The sequence below is a fragment of the Leguminivora glycinivorella genome, chromosome 7 (assembly GCF_023078275.1).
Source record: "Leguminivora glycinivorella isolate SPB_JAAS2020 chromosome 7, LegGlyc_1.1, whole genome shotgun sequence".
Taxonomy (NCBI): Eukaryota; Metazoa; Arthropoda; class Insecta; order Lepidoptera; family Tortricidae; genus Leguminivora; species Leguminivora glycinivorella.
The window spans coordinates 7,105,533-7,124,445 of NC_062977.1; the positions used below are offsets into that span (position 1 = coordinate 7,105,533).

General features: G+C 37.5%; 3 protein-coding genes across 6 annotated transcripts in view; 1 reads left to right on the plus strand and 2 right to left on the minus strand.

Annotated features, from left to right (window-relative positions):
- LOC125228014 (TBC1 domain family member 9) overlaps positions 1-4,381 on the minus strand; it is a 29,699-nt gene extending 25,318 nt beyond the window's left edge. Inside the window, 6 exon segments of the mRNA XM_048132451.1 lie at positions 1,980-2,094; positions 2,097-2,242; positions 2,943-3,039; positions 3,517-3,684; positions 3,942-4,108; positions 4,196-4,381. Of these exon segments, the coding sequence (XP_047988408.1) occupies positions 1,980-2,094; positions 2,097-2,242; positions 2,943-3,039; positions 3,517-3,684; positions 3,942-4,108; positions 4,196-4,239 (737 nt within the window). The 5' untranslated portion in view covers positions 4,240-4,381.
- A 311-nt stretch (positions 4,382-4,692) lies between these two features.
- LOC125227819 lies at positions 4,693-5,500 on the minus strand. The gene is made up of 2 exons (XM_048132174.1): positions 5,369-5,500; positions 4,693-4,945 (listed from the first exon to the last, which is right to left on the minus strand). Exons 1-2 carry the CDS (start codon positions 5,443-5,445, stop codon positions 4,717-4,719), a joined length of 306 nt encoding a protein of 101 aa, XP_047988131.1. The 5' UTR covers positions 5,446-5,500; the 3' UTR covers positions 4,693-4,716.
- A 422-nt stretch (positions 5,501-5,922) lies between these two features.
- On the plus strand, positions 5,923-17,273 carry LOC125228038 (protein rogdi). Of its 4 annotated transcripts, none has more exons than XM_048132481.1 (7): positions 5,929-6,038; positions 6,136-6,207; positions 6,278-6,409; positions 6,799-6,974; positions 8,117-8,237; positions 15,120-15,329; positions 16,872-17,273. In XM_048132481.1, the coding sequence occupies exons 1-7, from the start codon at positions 6,003-6,005 to the stop codon at positions 16,938-16,940; spliced, it is 816 nt and encodes a 271-aa protein (XP_047988438.1). In that variant the 5' UTR covers positions 5,929-6,002; the 3' UTR covers positions 16,941-17,273. The 4 variants fall into 4 exon arrangements, with proteins under 4 accessions (XP_047988437.1, XP_047988438.1, XP_047988441.1 ...); XM_048132484.1 differs by having other exon boundaries at positions 6,817-6,974; XM_048132480.1 differs by lacking the exon at positions 16,872-17,273 and having other exon boundaries at positions 5,923-6,038; positions 15,120-15,657.
- The last annotated feature ends 1,640 nt before the right edge of the window (positions 17,274-18,913 follow it).

The window sequence follows — 18,913 nt, forward strand, 5'->3', positions numbered from 1 at the left end:
CCAAGCAAAATCATTATGTCCTGCCCACCTGCCGGCCTATCCGAAATTACATCGTTGACGTAAAACGCCAATCAAAACGCAGTCTGGCTCTGTCGCGCCAATACTGAAGAGCGACAGAGATAGCTGTACGATAACGATATTATCGTAAGCGTTTGTGCATACTTAGCTATGTACCCAGGCCGGCTACGTCCCTCGTCTCTGGCTACAGTCTGTACTGTATACAGTATGGCCACTCCCGCTCCCCGCTGAAAGTGCCGCCCACCCCCTCTCGGTTACCTCACAGTTACCGTCTGTCAAAAACGCGAACAGTCGACCTGTCATTTTTCACTCATACAAGCATAGTACGCGTTCACCTAGACGAGCTTAGACTGTGCTGGGAACGCGCCTCTTTCATACCATTAAATCGCCAGTGTGGTACTGGCTAACCACTCACATGCTTCCAGTAGTTAGAGATACGAGCTTGCACACCTCTAAACAGATTGATTGTGGCTACATAGCGGGGTATGGAAATGTTTGACTAATTTTATGTCGAAGCAGTTTAGGGTGCCTTTTATGAAAATCCATATCACGTGAGTGGATAGGACAAATTGGACACTATAGACATTTGCAGAGCAAGAGATGCAGCAGTTTTCATTTACTATTTTCATCAATTATTTCGTTATTTTTACATACTTCAGTTAAGTAAATTTCTATGAAATATTTTTCTACATCTATTTATATTAGAAGAGTCAGAGTTTATATTAGCATAAGTCGAATAAACTCAATTAATATATACTACACTTATCAGTAACTTGATACGCTACGCAAACTATTGATAAAGGTCTATGATGCACACCAAAACCGCGGTGATACTTCTAATTAACCACATTTCAATTTCAAAATCATTTCGTTTTTATGTGTATAATAGGAATTTGTAATATTTTTCTCTTTTGTGTGTTTACGAAAAAAAATTATTCAAAAAATAATTCTATTCTATTCTATTCTATTAAAATAATACTATTACATTTTCCTGACCCTGCACTTGTTAGTAACCTCCAATTTATTATTTAGACGACAACCATTTTCGTTCTGCCATAATAATAACCTAACCACAAAATTAATTTTGAAAAAACCCCCGACTGCGAGATAGTAGACCGAATTTCATGAAACATGGCTAAGAACACTCCCGGCTAACTCAGCTTCCAGGCAAAAAAAACTAAATCTAAATCGATTCATCCGTTCGGGAGCTACGATGCCACAGACAGACACACACACACACAGACAGACAAACAGACAGACAGACAGACACGTCAAACTTATAACACCCCGTCGTTTTTGCGTCGGGGGTTAAAAACCGAAATTATTTAAATAATATAAGCGTAATACAATAGGTACTTGCTGACAAAAGGGAAAGAAGACACCATAGCGAAACTTCGCAATCGGTTGCAAGCTTCCCTTGTCAGCTATGTGGCAGAATATGTCGCTCTCGCATAGGTCTCTTTAGTCATCAAAACCGATGTCTCTCGGACATTGCACCACAAAGCGTCTGAAATAGACGCTAAGGCCAGTATAATACAATAGAAATAATCGTAACTCGCAAGTAAAAAACATCTCAGCTAGCAATTACAATAAACCTTTGTATTGAGACTAAGGTTAATAAAGAATTTAAAGACCCGTTTACACGGCACGACGTGCACGCAATATTTAATACATTGCTTTGCTTACTAAGCTATACAAATACATGTGGTCAACGAAACACCAATACAATACCGCAAAGTATCGTAAATGGCATGCAAATGCTAAATATTTCATAAATAAGACCTTATTCAGAGCTTCAATATCGCTATAGTTTGTATTGTATATACAATATTCATTCGTACTTTATAAGGCACTCGTGAAATGGTGTTTTAACACATATAACATATTTTAATGATGATGATGATGATTATTTAGGAGACATGACACATTAAGACCTCTTAAACAATCAAATAAATACTCACTGTTTCATTGCGATATTCGCCAACTGCTGCATAAGAGCATATGTCTCATTTTTCTTCAAAAACAAGGTGAAGTAATGCTCCGCATCTCTAGTGGTAACTTTGATGGAGTCCGGAACAGTAAACTGTTGGTCTTGGCTAGTTCCGTCACATCGGCCCATCGGATCTTGATCGTGGTCTTGTGTCCGAATATGTTGGAGTAGAAGCACATGTAGTGGACAGAGAGGTACATCCAACCTTGTCTGGGCATTTTGCTTTTCCAGTAACTGTTGAGAAATGTATAAAAATCATAGAAATAAAGTACAGTTAGGAATAACAATAAACATACGTTTGAAGTGTCAAAATATGTATACTGGAATTTTTTGCATGTACATTAATGTTGTGTATTTTTAGCACCATAGCTGTCTTGTTGCTAACTGTACCGAACTATAGTTGAAAACAAAATCAAAATGTATGGATATCAAATACACTACTTTAGCTAGTTAGCTTGAGTCTAGGTCAACATAATTATGAAATGACTCATTATAGCTGCGGATTTTTAATTTAGTGTCGGTTTTACTTTTTTTTTCAAATGTGGGAATTTTTTTACATTTTCTGCTCAGAAATCTCAGAATTATGAGCTATTTCGATTCCGCAGGAGAAGTAAAAATACATTTTTATTTCCACTGAGATAAAGAGCTCATGATTCTGAGTAGAAAGTGTCCAAATTAAAAAAAAAAAAAAGTGAAATTAACAAGAAAATAAAATATGCCGATACTTTAAATCTTTTAGCGCAAACAATAAGGTTTGGATATACATTTTCAATTGATGATTGGTTCATCAACAATCAGTGTTTCAACCAGATGCACTCTCACTCCTGAGTCACTGTGTTATCAAATCAGATTTTAAATTAAGACCAAGTCTACCAGATTCAGGACAAACATGACTCACAAATCAAGATGTGAATTAACAAAGAGAATGACTCACCTGCAGGAGTAATAACACACCAATTTCTCATCTTTCGGCATTGCAAATCTTTGGTGGAACTCGTACACAACATTTTTGTATGTAATTGTGTCCTCATCTGAACAATAGTTATTAGAATAAGCTCTAGTTCAGACACAGCGGAAACCGCGCGGACGCAAACCGCGCGGATCAACCGCGCGGATCTTATTTTAATAGCATAGTACTAGACCGTTCACACTACACCGCGTGGTTGTAGTATGAACATTCCGATCCGCGCGGTTTGCATCCGTGCGGTTTCCGCTGTGTCTGAACTAGCACTAAGATTTATCATTATTAGTCAACATAGCAACAAGTTGATAAAATTATTAGATCTTAGAAAACAGAAAAATTATAGTTTTAATACTTAAGTATCAATATTCTAAACTAATTTGAAACTTATCTGTATGAGAAATTGAATTTTCAAGCTTCAAAAATTGTAAATGGTTAATTTGTGATTACATTTTTTTTCTAAAATTTACAACTTATGGGTAATTTCCAATTAAACTCAAAAATACTATTTTTACATTCTTCAGTAAAAATTCCCAAATAATCATACCTTCTGTAAAGTTTTCTTGCTCCGTGGCAATGATGGAGTTGATTTTACAACAGACAAACTCCGTGACTTCCTCCTCAGTATCAAAGGAATGTAGTGTCGGGCAGACATTATCTAGCAGCCACTGCCAGTCTTGACGAATATCTTGTTCCGTTAGAGCTGATGATATAACTACAAAATTCAGAGAGTAAATGAAACTGATGACAGACCAACTTTTTTTAAATTAGGATGATTAGAACTAGTATTCAACATTACAAAATGGTATACATTACTAGTACTGTTGACAAAGTAAACTTAGTTCGTTTACGGTCAAAAAAAGTGATATCTAAGCATGTTCTGACATAGCAATAACAATCTACCTACCTGCTTACTAATTTGATTAAATACATACACAATTTGAGTCAAATATAAAAGTATTAACTTCTTACCATAATATATTTCAGAATTGGGAGTTTGATGGAGAATCCTGTATGGAGCTGGCTTTGTGTCCCGGACACTGTCGAACGTACTAACGAGCAACGAAGACAGTCCAGCCGACTTGCCATGCCCTTTCCGTCTCTGTAGTACGAAATATAGCGTCGTTTCATCACTATCCCTGTAAAATATTCCATTTCAATTCCCAGATCATCGCTACAACTGCATATGTACAAAATAGATAAGCCACTGCTTGAATATACATTACCACAACGCAGTTTTTATAAACACTTCTTGCGGCTTAACCCACATGATAACACTTTACGATAACCTTGACAATGTTACTTCACCGGCCATCAAACAATATTAGCATTTTAAAACAATTAAGAGTTTTCTGCGGACGAAATTAAAGATATAGTACAAAATGGCACAATACAAAACAACGGCAACTTGACAGAACTCCAGAATTTGACAATCGTTCTGTTCTGACGTTTCACGACGCAATAGTCTAGCGTTTACAAAGGCCGTTGTAATGTAAGGCATGTGATACACCTTTTGCCTTCTTTCAATCGAAGAATACCTCTAGTCGGTCAAACAAGTTTGTCACTAAAAAGGCGCGAAGTTCAAAATTTTTGTTGTTTATGTGGGAAGAAAGTCCCACCAATTTTTACTAATTTTCAGATTTTTATAGTGACATAATACTTATTTCTTTAATTTAATTATACACGACTTGTAATTTATTAAGTTTTATTAACTAAAATATTATTACGCTATGCTACCAATGTTTTCTTAATGATGTGCTTCTTTTTCAGCTATTTTTCTCTGGCTTTCGGCCCAACTTCTTACATTTGCGTCGGAGTTTACTACATTATGAATCTTTGAAAATAAGTAAAAACCAACGACCCAGCCTAGTGGATAATACATCCAGATGTTGTTATATTTCATATAGTGAAACATAGGGAATTGAGCTATTTTTGCAGACAAAGTATAAGGAAATTTCATGTGCCTTCCGGATTTCCTGAAACAATATTAAATTACCACCATTAGAACTGAACATTTCACTAGCGCATACGCCAAATCTTGGGATTATTCATATTCATATTATCGCAAGGGTGATGAGTTACAACACTGATTGGGACGCGGGTTCGTGTTCGTATGTTGTATATTAGTTACAAAACTGGCGCCAATAATCAATGAAAATTATAATGACTAGCTCCAGCACGTTGTACGATGCGATATGGACCGTGGGCCGTGGTTTGTAAGAGTTTACACAGGTAATATATTCATTTCTAAGTCTCATTAATTGTTAGTGTCTGACAGACACTGCCTGTGCCCTGAATCCCCACATATGAATCACAACAAGTCATATTATTTATAATGCTGTAAGCTTTATAAGTTTTGCTTTACACACAAAAAATACTAAAATAAATAAAATAGTTACCCGGCAAGGATGCCTACTTCCCTCAGAGTCTTCTCAACTACACTATAAAACACTTGCAATACATTGGGGGTAACCATTTTGAATTGGCTTATTTCAATGAAATAATTTACTGAAATATACGGATTTACAAGGTAATTTGGCAATTCAGATTGACATTCATAAGTCATAAGTTCGATATTTTATGTAATTTGAAAATGAATGATTGTCATTTATTTATTTTTGTTTCTTTTATATTTTGAGTTCAAGACAAGTGATCTGTAAATCTATTATTAATTATTGGAAATGGTGAAATCAGTTATGGCCTTCCTATAACTGTAGCACGACTGGTTTCTATTTTTAAACCATTTTTGGAAATTCGTTAATGAATTCAGTCAGATGTTCCATACGTGTGTAACCAGCTTTAAATCTTATTCCAGAAGTTGTTTCCGAACGTTACACAACTGTCAATAAAAAATAGTCACCTCCCCACCACCTCCCTAACCTCCTCCGTCTCCTCCTCCAATCCAATCATCCCCTCCGCCCCACTTCACTGACATCTGTCACGTCAATTGGTGAAATTACTTCACGTGAACCGTCGGAAAGAAACTATTAAAAATTTACACACGATTATTCAGTTCGACAAAATTCTATTGCAATGAGCGATAACGAAAAGGAAGAAGCTGCAAATTTGGTAAAAGACACATCTGCAGTCGACAAAAACATAATTATCTAATAGCATCTTTGAGTGCTATCCTAACAATCTAACGTTTGTGGTTTTTGTGTTTTAGAAAGAAGAATTCGAATGGGTTCTTCGAGAGGAAGTTCATTCGATCTTGCATCAACTGCACTCGGTTTTAGTCGTAAGTATCTTGTGATTAAAGATTTATTAATTGTACTGTGACATAGTTTGTAAATGGATTTGTTTTGCAGGGTTGCGCTCACAGATTCCCCGTCCCTCTGTACGGGAATGAGGGCCAGAAACAAGACAAATTTATATTGACCTCGCAGCCCGAACAGCTCAAATGCATTGTAACACTAACTGGCGACAGCATAACTCATGCAGTGAGTATTATGTTACTTATTAATCTTCAGTCATTGGAATACAAATGAGTGGCCTTACACGGTTGGAATTACTAACATTATGTTTGTGGTGAGCTTGTAAATAATACATTGATACTTTACATAATATATTGGTGTGTATGTGGAATGGACCTGTAGGAGTGAAGTATATTGTTGGTTTTTCAGGTAAAATAATTCTTTAGTTTTACTAGGTACTAATGAATAGCTTTTTAACATACTATGAAGCTTTTACACTGAAAAGGGCAAAAAGTGGTGCTAATCTTATTTTTAAACCACAAATACTTAAGGTTTGTTAACTGGCAAGGCAATAAACACAAAATAGACTTTTTAAATAACATTTGTTTTCGAAACTGTTTATCTTCAATAAACAGTCATGTTTCTCTCACCAGGATATAAGTTTCAAGGTGCTTCGGCAAATGCACACGATATGCCGCACATCAATCAACCAGGACGGGCCGTGGAAGCTTCAGCAGATCCAGGATGCAGCCAACCACTTGCAGCAAGCCATCGGCTACATTGACAATGTTGACAAACATTATATATTCAGGTTAGTGATATCTTGACACTGTTTTACAAAGGCATTAGAAATAAGATGACCTTATTTTTTCTGTAAATATATGATAACAATTCTGCCTAGTAACAATATTTGTGGCTTGGATATGTAATTCTTTTGAGTATAACAGTATTTAATACAACTTTGTAGGTTGTGTAACATTCACTGTCAGTAGTGAGCTCAGCCTTGCACTAGTGACAGGCTAAAAAGATCATCGTATAACTTAAACTATAATGAAAAATAAAGATTGTCAAGCACTCATTAACCCTTAAATGCATAGTGATGTATATATATGCATCATATATTTTTTCTCTATTGACAGCATGTCAAAATGCAAATTTGAATAAATCTTTGTCAAGGTCATGCATTTAAGGGTTAAATACATTCAGCACCAGCAGTGTATGTGTAATGACATTTATAGAGAAAACCAACTACAGGTTACCACTGTATTTTAATAATAATAAATAAATACATAAGCACTTGCCTAGTCAGTTACTGACATTGGTGCTCAAGTGATGATGATGATGATGATGTAGTGTAGGGACGCCTGGCGGCTCTGAAGTGCTCAAGTGCACATAATATGCAGCTAAGAAGTGCTCAAGTGAACATAATATGTTCACTTGAGCACTTCTTGAGCAGCTTCCGGTGATGAGTTTATCATAAAAATACCATCTGGAAAATCAAATCTGAAGATGCTCAAATCATTCTATCAAATCTATGTTATCAATTCAATTACTCAATAACACCGGCAACCAGTTTGGCTCAGTCGGTAGTGACCCTGCCTGCTAAGCTGGGTCCTGGGTTCGAATCCAGGTAAGGGCATTTATTTGTGTGATGAGCACAGATATTTGTTTTCTATGTATATAAGTATGTATTTATCTATTTAAGTATGTGTATCGTCACTTAGCACCCATAGTACAAGCTTTGCTTAGCTTGGGGCTAAGTTGATCTGTGTAAGGTGTCCCAAAAAAAACAAATTACACAGCAATTTAATTCAGATAATTGATAAAATTCTGAGCCATCCCAGATACTGTCAACTTATTATTGTAGGTATTATCTTAAGTCAGTCTTCATTTATTCTGATTAATGCTAAACCTGTCATTTTAGTTTTAAGACGAAGTATATCTTCATTGCAGGTCATCAGATGAAGTACTACATATAATTCAGTGCCTGATCGGATCCCTTCAAAGAGCGCGCACAGCACTAGTCCTGCCAAAGAAGAAAGCCATTGATGAACTAATGAAAAGTCGAAATATGGTAAGTACATAATCTTACTATTATGTATAATAAGCAGTGTAACGTTAGATATAATAATGAGTGAGTGTGCTCAAGAGCTACACGAGCTTATTCCACCGTCCCCATTCTACCATCGGACTCTTAGACGCACGGCCGGTCTCCATCCTTACTTGGTAGATATTCCACGAATCCGCACGAAGCGCTTTGCTTCTTCTTTTCTTATGCGCACTGCCAAGGAGTGGAATTCCTTGCCGGCGGCTATATTTCCGAGCTCATATAACCCGGCAACCTTCAAATCAAGAGTGAACAGGCATCTTCTGAGCGAGCTCACTCCATCGTAGGTCACGCCTTTGCCTTTGGCTAGTCTGTGGCCAAGAGTAAGCCCATTTATAATAATAATAAAAAAAAAGAGTCGTTTTATATGCACTTAAAAACTATAACAGTTATGGTGGTGATGATAATGATAATCCTGCTGGCCACTTAACTCTACTTGTCAGAAGAAACTAGTGGTAGTGACAAAATGAATTTTATGTAGAAATAAATAGTACATTGTGCAAATTGAATAGGTATTGCTAACAAGAGTTACTTTGTTTGCAATATTCTTACAACACAAGTTATACACAATTTTTTTCATCACACTTGCAATATAGAAAACATGTAAAAAGGAAAAAAAAATTAAATATGGTACTAGAAATTTCTTAATCCCTATGGAGAATGATTTTTCTATAACTCCCGCTCCGCCTGAGAGTAGCTGGTGTGATGAAAATATCTATAACGGTCCAACCACGACATTGGTCTAAGCGCGACAGCGGGGAGCGGCAGCCATAAGTGCGAATGGAAAGTCCCATCGCTGTCTCGCTCAATGTATGGCCGCCGCTCACCGCTGTTGCGCTTAGACCAATGTCGTGGCTGAGCCGTAAATGCACTGTTATCTGTAACAGTGAGCAATACTTCTGATATATAATTCCTTTCCAATCTGGTTTTAATCACATAGATTAATTAGGATTTTTTTAAATCAGAAGTGGTATTAAAAAAACCGGCCAAGGGTCGGACCCTTCCGTACTGTCTAAAAATTTATGTGTTTATCTATGGACGTTTTTATGTTTAAATGTTATCAAAATTATTATCTTTTGATGGTGCATTCAACTTATAATTGATATAAATTTCATTCATACCTCCACGCGTTCCTGAGAAAAAGGGTCTTGATTTATTTATCATTTTTTCTTTTGAGGTACGGAACCCTAAAAAGGGACCCTACTGTCTGTGTTTATCTGGGTTTTTATGTTTAAATGTTATCAAAATTATTATCATGGTGCATTCAACTTATTTATTTATTTATTTATTTATTAATTTACATCTGCAACTTACAGCTAACATGCCAAAGCGTTACAAATATTAATTATACATATATCATATAAACAAACCAAGAAATAAACTATCAAATTTACAATACATCATCAGACATCGTGATTTAGGAGTTAACACATATTAAGATGTTTCGATAACTTTCTTACATTTTTCAATTAGGAAATCCCATGTAGAGTGGAACAGATCGCATTGCGTGTCTGAGTGAAGTACGGAGTTGAGCACCGAGAGCGCAGTCGGGATCGGCGCGCGCTGCTGCAGCGCGGTGCGCGCGGGCGGGCGCGCCAGGAGCGGCGCTGAGCGCAGGCGGCACCGCGCGTTCGGCGCGTATAGTCGGACCACTTCTTCGACCAGACCCGTGCACTCTATTTTGTTGCGTATAATACCTAGTGCAAACTTAACTACCGCTAGGTATCGCCTCACCTCTAGAGATTCGTACCCCAGTACGCCTAGAAGGAATAACGTAGGGTAAAGATAGGGGTAGTTCGTGAATTGTTTTTTATACAAGCTCCGTAGGTATTTTTTTTGTACTTTCTCTAATATTAGGCTATATTTGGCTTCATTTGGGTTCCAAACTGCGGCGTTCGATTCTAAAACGCTCCTGACCAAGGCCGCATATAGAGCTCTTACAGCCGCTGATGTTAAATGTTGGGAATTGCGTAAGACAAAGCCTAGTTTTTGAGCTGCTCTTTTGGCCACGCCAAGAGCATGGTCCCGGAAATTAAGTTGCGCATCAAACAGTACTCCCAGATCGCGTACCGCATTTACTCTCGTTATTTCGCATCCGTCCAATGTGTATCTGTAATGAAGTGGCAAGGAGGACCGAGTGAAACTCATCATTGCGCACTTTGATACATTAAAATTGAGCTTGTTTAGTATACTCCACCTATGTACAGAGTTGACATCATTTTGAAGGTCAATGCAATCTTTTTCAGAATTTATAACTTTTACCAATTTGACATCATCTGCAAACATTAGTATTTCAGAGTGTTGTGCAAAATTAGGCAGGTCATTAATTAAAATATTAAAAAGTAACGGCCCCAGGTTTGATCCTTGACTTATGCCGGAGAGTGTATTGTACGGCTCTGAGTAGTACGGCCCGTATTTGACAAACTGTTTCCTCTCTGATAAGTAGCTGGCAAATAATTTGAGCAGCTGAGGGACTAACCCCATAGCACCTAATTTGATCAGAAGGATGTCGTTATCTACTCTGTCGAACGCTTTCTGGAAGTCCAAATAAATTACGTCCACTTGTTTCTTATTATCCATCTCTTTCGACATTAGGTTCACTAATGTAACTAGATTTGTTGTCACAGAGCGTTTGGGTAAAAAGGCGTGTTGCGCGGATGTAATGTGCGGCATACACTGCGGTAATATGCGAGCATGTAATGCCATTTCAAAAACCTTTGCTAATGAGCATAATATAGCTATCGGTCTGTAGTTCTCAGCTTGAAGTTTTGAACCCGATTTAGGAATTGGAGTAACACGGGACTCCTTCCATGCTTTGGGATATATGCCAGTTATAAGTATTATGTTAAATATATATGTCATAGGTTTCAATATGTAATCTATACATGCTTTAATTATGAACGGTGGAATAGCATCAGGTCCTGCGCTGGTGTTAGGTTTCAGCCGTTTAATAGCTCGCCTTACTTCCTCTGAACTGAAGGCTTCGACTGCAACACGCCTCGAATGTGCCACACTCAATGAGTCTGCTACGGTTGCTTCCAATTTAGGAGGATCTACGAGAAACACAGACTGGAAATGTTCCGCAAAAGCATTTGCTATATCCGCTCCGTGACACTCTCTTTCACCGTGATAAATCTTGGATTCAGTTCCTCCGTGGCAACGTAAACTATTGACATGCTGCCAGAATTTTGCGGGACAGCTACTTAATTGATTCGACACATTTCTTGCGTAGACTTCATAGGCTACCTTAATGTCCTTTTTTAATTTAGTTCGTAAGCATTTAAATTGGTCAAGATATTCACCATTTCCACTCTTTTTCCACATACGGTGACACTGGTGCTTCAGTTGTATATCTTGAATTATGCCTTTAGAATAAAAAATCGGATATGCTCTAGTAGATGAACGCTTTCGGATTTTCTTTGGGATACAATTGTTAAACATACCATAGAATTTGCCATTTAATATTTCAACTGCTAGATTTGGATCTTTCGTTTCAAATATGTGATCCCAACTCATATTTTTAACTTCTTCGTATAGTTTCACATAGTCTCCCTTCGGGAAGACCCAGTCTTTATCAATAGGTATATTTGAGGGTGGTAACGTGATTGAGGACCTACGGAGCTTGTATTCCACGCAAACAAATAGGGGTGGGTGGTGTCCATCGATTATTGATAGTTCTTCTCCTGGTTCTGCACTCCGTACCTCCACTCTCCCACTCAACTCCGGACTTGTCAGAACCGCGTCCAAGATCCTTCCGTTTTTGTTATTAACATTATTATATTGAGTAAGATCACACTTATTTAGGAAGCAATCATACAACAACATAGTATTTGTGCTAGCGCTATGGTAATTTAGATCACCTAATAACAGTATTTTCGTGCTACAGATTTTTTCACTAACACTTTCGACACACTCAAACCATTCCGTGTAAACGCTATCGTTAACATTCGGAGGTATATATACGACACACACATATACGTATTCCCCGTCGATTTGAAACCGTGCCCATAGGTCTTCTCCGGAGGGCGTTTCGAATTGCGGCACGCGCTCGAGGATGATCGGCGGACGCGCTGCTAGAGTACTCCGCCGCCGGCGCGCCCATCGTCTCGGTCGCGGCGCAATATCTTCCAATCTCCTGTACATAGTTCAGCGTCTTCTACTGATTTATTCAGATTCGTTTCAGTAATAGCTAGCAGGCACAGTTTGTTCGTTGCCAGTGTCAAATTAGCTCTCCATTCCGCTAACTTGCTCCGCAACCCTCTTACGTTCTGATAGTAGGCGTGTAGTTTGAAGTTGGTTTTATGCTTCGTTCGTGCTTTTGTTGCGAAAGTTACGAAAGTTTTGCCGCCATGGTTTTATGCATATATCTTCCGCCCAAAACGCGGGATCTAGTACACGCTCAATATACTTCGGAGGAACGGCAAGTTTGAACGATGCATAATTTCCTTTTGCCTTCAATCCCTCGACAGTACAAACATCTTCTCCGCAGATCTCTGAAAGATAGGCCTGTACTTGCTCGTTAGTCGTACCCATTTTTACATAAAACAAATGGACGTAACGGCATCTTTCCGAGGCTCTTAGCGGGCACGTAGTTCCAGGGAGAGCTGTGCCTCTCGTGACCTCGAATTGTTTCCGCTGGCGTGTTTGCGATTTCCGTCGGTCCTCGCCCTCTATTTCTGAACTCGCCGGTTTAGCTAATTTGAGCGTAAGTTTTTCACTGTCCTGGCGGTCCGGATTTTGACCAGTTATTAGTGGTGGGACCAAGGTCTCATCAGAAGCTTTATTTCCCGCTGGTAGTGATATTGACCTATGAGTTGCGTCGTAAGATAACGGGGGCTGCGCTCTTGCTGTTTCAGTAACAGACGCGTAAGTTTGAGCGGGGGTGCTGTCTCTATAAGTTTCCAACGAATCCAACCTCAGTTCAAGGGCTGTCACTCAACGCTTATAACAAGGTATACCATATCCGTATGACAATACCTAACTGATAATCGTTTACCAATCAAGTTATTGTTGTCTAATCTAATATTTACCTAGTTAAATCTTCAATACTTGAGTTTGGTGCTACTGCTAGAATAATAACCTAACCACAAAATTAAAATTTCGAAAAAACCCCCGACCGCGACATAGTGGACCGATTTCATAAAACATGGCTAAGAACACTCCCGACTAACTCAGCTTTCAAACAAAAAAAACTAAATCGAAATCGAATCATCCGTTCGGGAGCTACGATGCCACAGGCAGACACACACATACAGACAGACAGACAGACGGACAGACAGACAGACACAGACACACAGACAGACACGTCAAACTTATAACACCCCGTCGTTTTTGCGTCGGGGGTTAAAAATAAACTTTACATTCATAAAATGTAAGGAATCTCTAACTAGCTATTTAAAAAATAATAAATATTCTCATTTGCTTCATACAAAAATGTCTAGCGAGAAGTTAAGTCAAGGAAACTATTCAACGTTCTATAATTGTAATAATCCCGTGTCCTTAACTGTCTGTAAAATAAATAAGATCTCAAACCACTCTACAACTCATTTGTGTTTTGGATTTTTGAATTTATACCTTATCATTAAACATTATAGTAGAATATTTAATGCCGTACCGCTTTTGACCTTCTATGGGATAAGAATGACATAACATGAAGGCTCATAAATTCATGTTATCGCACGAAGAGCGTCTAACCTAACAAGTCGTGCATTTATTATCTTAGAATATTCATATTCAATTTCTTGCATTTACCTACGGATCCCTTTCTTTGACATAATGATTAAAAGTCATAATTGTAATCATATTGTAATGTTTACCAGATTATCATTAGCAAAGAGGATCGAGTGTTATAGAGAGTTACTGTCAAAGTAAAATGTGTAATCACAGTGCATAGACTGCCATCTCTCGACACAAGCTTAAAACTTTTAAACTTCAGTTTTGACAATTTGGCCCATATTTTATATAGCTTGATACACGGAAGTATGCTTGATACGTGTTAAAATGTCAAATATTAATATTAGCGCCTGAGCTCTGACGGCCGCGAGCGGCAGGAACGCCAAACAGCGTTAGCCGAGCGTTCCCAAAGGTGTAACGCCACCGTACCTTTTTCTCTAGGGCTTTGAAGTACGTTTTTTAATTTACTTACGTTAATTTTCTTAGACCTTATCCGTCTATACAGAGTTACATATATCTTTGTCATTAGTCATAATTCTGAAACGGTTAACTTTTCAGCGTTTTCATTAAGGTCATCTATAGATTGGTTAGTTTAGGTTTGGTTTGTTTTATGACAATCCTCAAAAGTTACACGTTTCTGAGAAAAATCTAATTATATGAGTAACGAAAATGTGGACAAACGATACATTATGACTAACTTGGGAACCAATAGAGAATCATTTACCTATTTATTTTTCTAGAAGGGATGTCGGTAATTTTTAATAAATTAATTAATTTGGCATCCGTTGGCTCGTTGGGCGGACGACATTCAAAAAACTGCGGGCACTTCTGGATGAGATTAGCTCAGGACCGGGATACGTATCGTTATAGCTATTATAGCTATTATATGTATCGAGGTTAAAAAAAATCGTAACTATTCCCTTGTGCTGTCTAGCCTATCTAGGGACATATTTCTCAGTGTGCCTAGCCAACATCACAATCGCTTACGCTTCGTAAACGTATCGTGGCTCCCTATCGCTCTTCTGTAGTGGTGCGACAGAGTTAGACTGCCTTTCGATCGCCACGTAGCATCAACGATTGTCACTTCGGGTAGGCAGGCTAATTTTGTGACATTATTTTCGGTAACTTGTACCTACTCGACTAGTCGTTAAATTCAAAAGAATGTTCTGTTCACAGAAAGCCTTAGCACCAAACCTGCCCGAAGACCTCGCAATATCATTCTACATCCAGTCCCACAAGCTAATCTTCGTGGCGTACCAACTCAGCTCGGTCCACGGTACAATGCGTATAGACTCCTGCCAGGCTGACTGCGCAGTTCCTTGGCTCAGCGACGTCTTGTTTATGCTGACGGCTTCGCTGCACATGTGTCAGCAACTTAAGGATAAGGTGAGGAGGGATTGTAGTCCTGTTTGCACGGATTGGCCTGAGCTTGGAAGTCTAGTTTGTGCTACTGTTGATTATGATGACTAACTAGACTTCTACAAACACATAACGCCGAAAGAAACTAAACTGCGATTTCGTTGATCTAAGTCAGCCGGGAAAAATTGCGATTTATTACAAAATATTGAATGCCATCGTAGAATTATGAAACTACTGAATTGTATAAAATACGCTACCTAGAAATAGTTATAATAACATTTTTTCCATGGGCGCAATTACGAGTCCCTGGTTGACCTTAAAATACTAACCATTGATTTTTTACTTTATTGTGATACTGAAATACAACCAATACTTAATAATATATTTGTGCTGTTTTGTTTTGTGATGTTGTATTTTACGTTATACTAAATCGGGATAGTAACCAATCAATCCTGTTTTTTGAATAGATACCTGCATGTAATTATGTAATACCGCTTATTATCCACTAATATTCTGAATCTATTACTAATGTTTATTATGCATGATTACTTAGCAATAATATAATATCGAAACAGTAGAGAAAAAAGGTTACAAAACGTACTTTAATTAATTTAAAAATAGCTAGCGAATATTCAAACTTAATTTGGTAGATAGCACCTACGTGTTTCGCCTCCCAAGCGTAATTAAATAAACATTAATATCGACCAGTTAATTACGCTAAATCGTATTAATGCTTTGCCATCAACCTTAATTAATATGAACTATTTTTCTATTGTAACTAAGGCGATTTTACAATGGAAAAGTTGATTAATATACGAGTTTGGTAGTACTTATTAAAGTGGGTGGTTTTTATCTTGACATCAGCTATCACACGACTTGATAACGTTATAAATGATAATAATCGAATAATTTGTAGAACATCGTTTTTTAATCACTTGATTATTGATATCGATTTATCGATTCAATGGCTTTATTGTCTATGGATTGGAAATGGTATCGTCTGCATTATTTATGGTAAAAAAGCTATGGCTCTAAAGGTGCGACCACACCGCTGCTTAAAAACAGCGACGGTACGGAATCGCAGTGACGCATCGTATCGTAACGGTGTGGTCGCACCTTTAATTGTCTATTTAGCATACATTTTGCATTGCAAATAGACGTGTAATTTTTGGTTACAGTTTATTTATCTGCTTCTGTGTTTTTTTTTAACGATTGAGGTCGCCTATCATGAGTAGCGTTACTGTAAACATTGCCTAAATACAATAAATTTGAAATTGAGTTTAATATGCGGTGATTTGTATAATATACATAAGTATAAATTACAAGGGAACAAAATTATATATTTCCGGCGAGGGCTGAATGAAGCTAATAATCCAAAATTTAAATCCTGAGCGTAGAGAAAAGGAAAGGAGAGGTCCCCTTTCCGAATAAGTGATGTAAAAATATATTTTTGTTCAAATACTGACGTGTTGTTCTTCAAGTGCTTTTTAGGGACCACACCGTTTTTGTTCAAAGTGAAACTACTTCTCCAGTTCAATATTTTTTGTAATGTAAACGTTTTCGTTTCAGCTGTGCGTTTTCTCGCAGTACAAAGACTTCACGGTGGGCTCTCGCTCCGCGTCCATGGTGTTAAACTGATTCCCTTCTCCACGTGATTCTCAGTAATGTACGTATGATTAACGAGTGTGGATGGCTGGTTGGAGTTTTTATAGGTGGCGCTAGTGTAGGTTTCCCTGACTGACATACCGATTTGTTTTTTTATTCATTTATGGCTCGGATGCTAGTCTTGCTAGTCATACTTAATCGGTGTCCCGCCGCGCGTTTTAGGTGGCCCGCCAAATGATTCGTATACAGCAGCCATTCTCAAAGTGTGCTCCGCGGACCCCTAGGGCTCCGCAAAGCCTCTCTGGGGGCTCCGTGTGAATTTTAGGTACCTGATATGCAACTTCAACTCTCTTCCATAAAACCAAATATTCACCAATTGTTAAAAAATAAAAAAAACAGTTCCATGTAATACCTCACATTAGAATCTAGTGATTAGATTTGACTATCATGATTGCTTATTAAAATAAAGATTGCAATAAAAAAAAAATTTAAGGGTTCCGTCAGATGTTTTACTTTCTAAAAGGGTTCCATGGGAAAATAAGTTTGAGAACCGCTGGTATACAGCATAATCTTATTATCGGAACGTCATCTTTTTGGATTAGTCTTGCGGCCTTGGGCTACAGGACTAAACCGTCTTTGTGACTTAAAAATGTAATAATGGTTGCTTTAAGCAAAATATGTGAGTGTGTTTAGTAAAACGTCCCACTTTGTCAGTTACCTTTAAGGCGAGATTTACTTGTATCTTTATCTTAATAAACTTATAAAGCGGCTTTATATAGCAATCGACAAACTGGGACGTTTTCCCGTGCACACTCACGTATCAACTAAGTAACGGTTCTCAAACTTTATACAATGTTTTTTTTTGGACCATAATTTAAGTAGGTGAGGACGCCTTAGAACAACACTAGACAAGGGAAACCTACGCTAAAACCATCTGTAAATAAAATAATCTATGACACTATATTTTTTATTCCAATTACGTATGTTCGTTTAGACCATAATTTAAGTAGGTGAGGACGCCTTAGAATAACACTAGACAAGGGAAACCTACGCTAAAACCATCTGTAAAAACTTTTGACAGTTGCCATCCCCATAGTATGTATGTGTATTTATTTTAAAGTTAACGAGTCCATTGTTGATATTCTTGTTGAATATGTTGTAACATAATGTATATGCGTAATAACTAACATTAATTTATTTAAGTATAGTTAAGGAAGGTTAGCACACGTTAGATGGATAACGAATGGTAGCTGTTGAAATTAATATTATGGCGCACTAAAGCTGTATCCACACTTTGATTTAGCATATCTACCCCAACTATAATTTATTATGTGTCTATTATGTCCCAATGCTGGGCAAAGGCTTTCTTCTTCCATTCTTCCCGATCATGAGCTATAACTGGCCAGTATGTCAAAAAGGAGTCGAACGATTAAAAAAAATACATAACTTTTAAAATTTGTCAGTTGCCTGTTGACGTGCCATGTACCTCTACCGCCAGTTGACAAATTGACGTTTTAGCTACTGCTTATATTCATGATTCCATCGCACGGTAAGTGTACAGTTTGCTTTAACTGCCGTAGTCCGATATATGAGACATTTATCCAGTTTATTTCGCCGAAGTATGATAAATAAGGCAAATAAATGTTCGTAATGAAATGAAATAATTTCTTATTTTGCTTGCAATATGTTACAAAAGTTTTTCAGACAATATTACTTCATAACGGCGGAGCACGCAGGATGAATATTTTTAGCAGTTAAAAGGTTAATATTAAAAAAAAATAGGACAATCGGACTTACTGGAATCAAACAGGATCGAGTATTATAGAGAGTTACTGTCAAAGTAAAATGTGTAATCACAGTGCATAGACTGCCATCTCTTGACACAGGCTTAAAACTTTTGAACCTCAGTTTTGACAATTTGGCCCATATTCTTAGCTTGATATGTGTTAAAATGTCAAATATTAATATTAGCGCCATCTAGCTGAGCGTAAAAGTGTAATGCCATC

Excerpts from the sequence above, each read along its gene's own strand:
- LOC125227819 (XM_048132174.1), bottom strand. The coding sequence starts at position 5,445 with ATGGTTACCCCCAATGTATTGCAAGTGTTTTATAGTGTAGTTGAGAAG. Across the intron at positions 4,946-5,368 it reads GAAGTAGGCATCCTTGCCGG|GAAATCCGGAAGGCACATGA; the intron begins GTAACTATTTTA and ends ATATTGTTTCAG.
- LOC125228038 (XM_048132480.1), top strand. The coding sequence starts at position 6,003 with ATGAGCGATAACGAAAAGGAAGAAGCTGCAAATTTG. Across the intron at positions 6,208-6,277 it reads AACTGCACTCGGTTTTAGTC|GGTTGCGCTCACAGATTCCC; the intron begins GTAAGTATCTTG and ends TTTGTTTTGCAG. Across the intron at positions 6,975-8,116 it reads GACAAACATTATATATTCAG|GTCATCAGATGAAGTACTAC; the intron begins GTTAGTGATATC and ends TCTTCATTGCAG.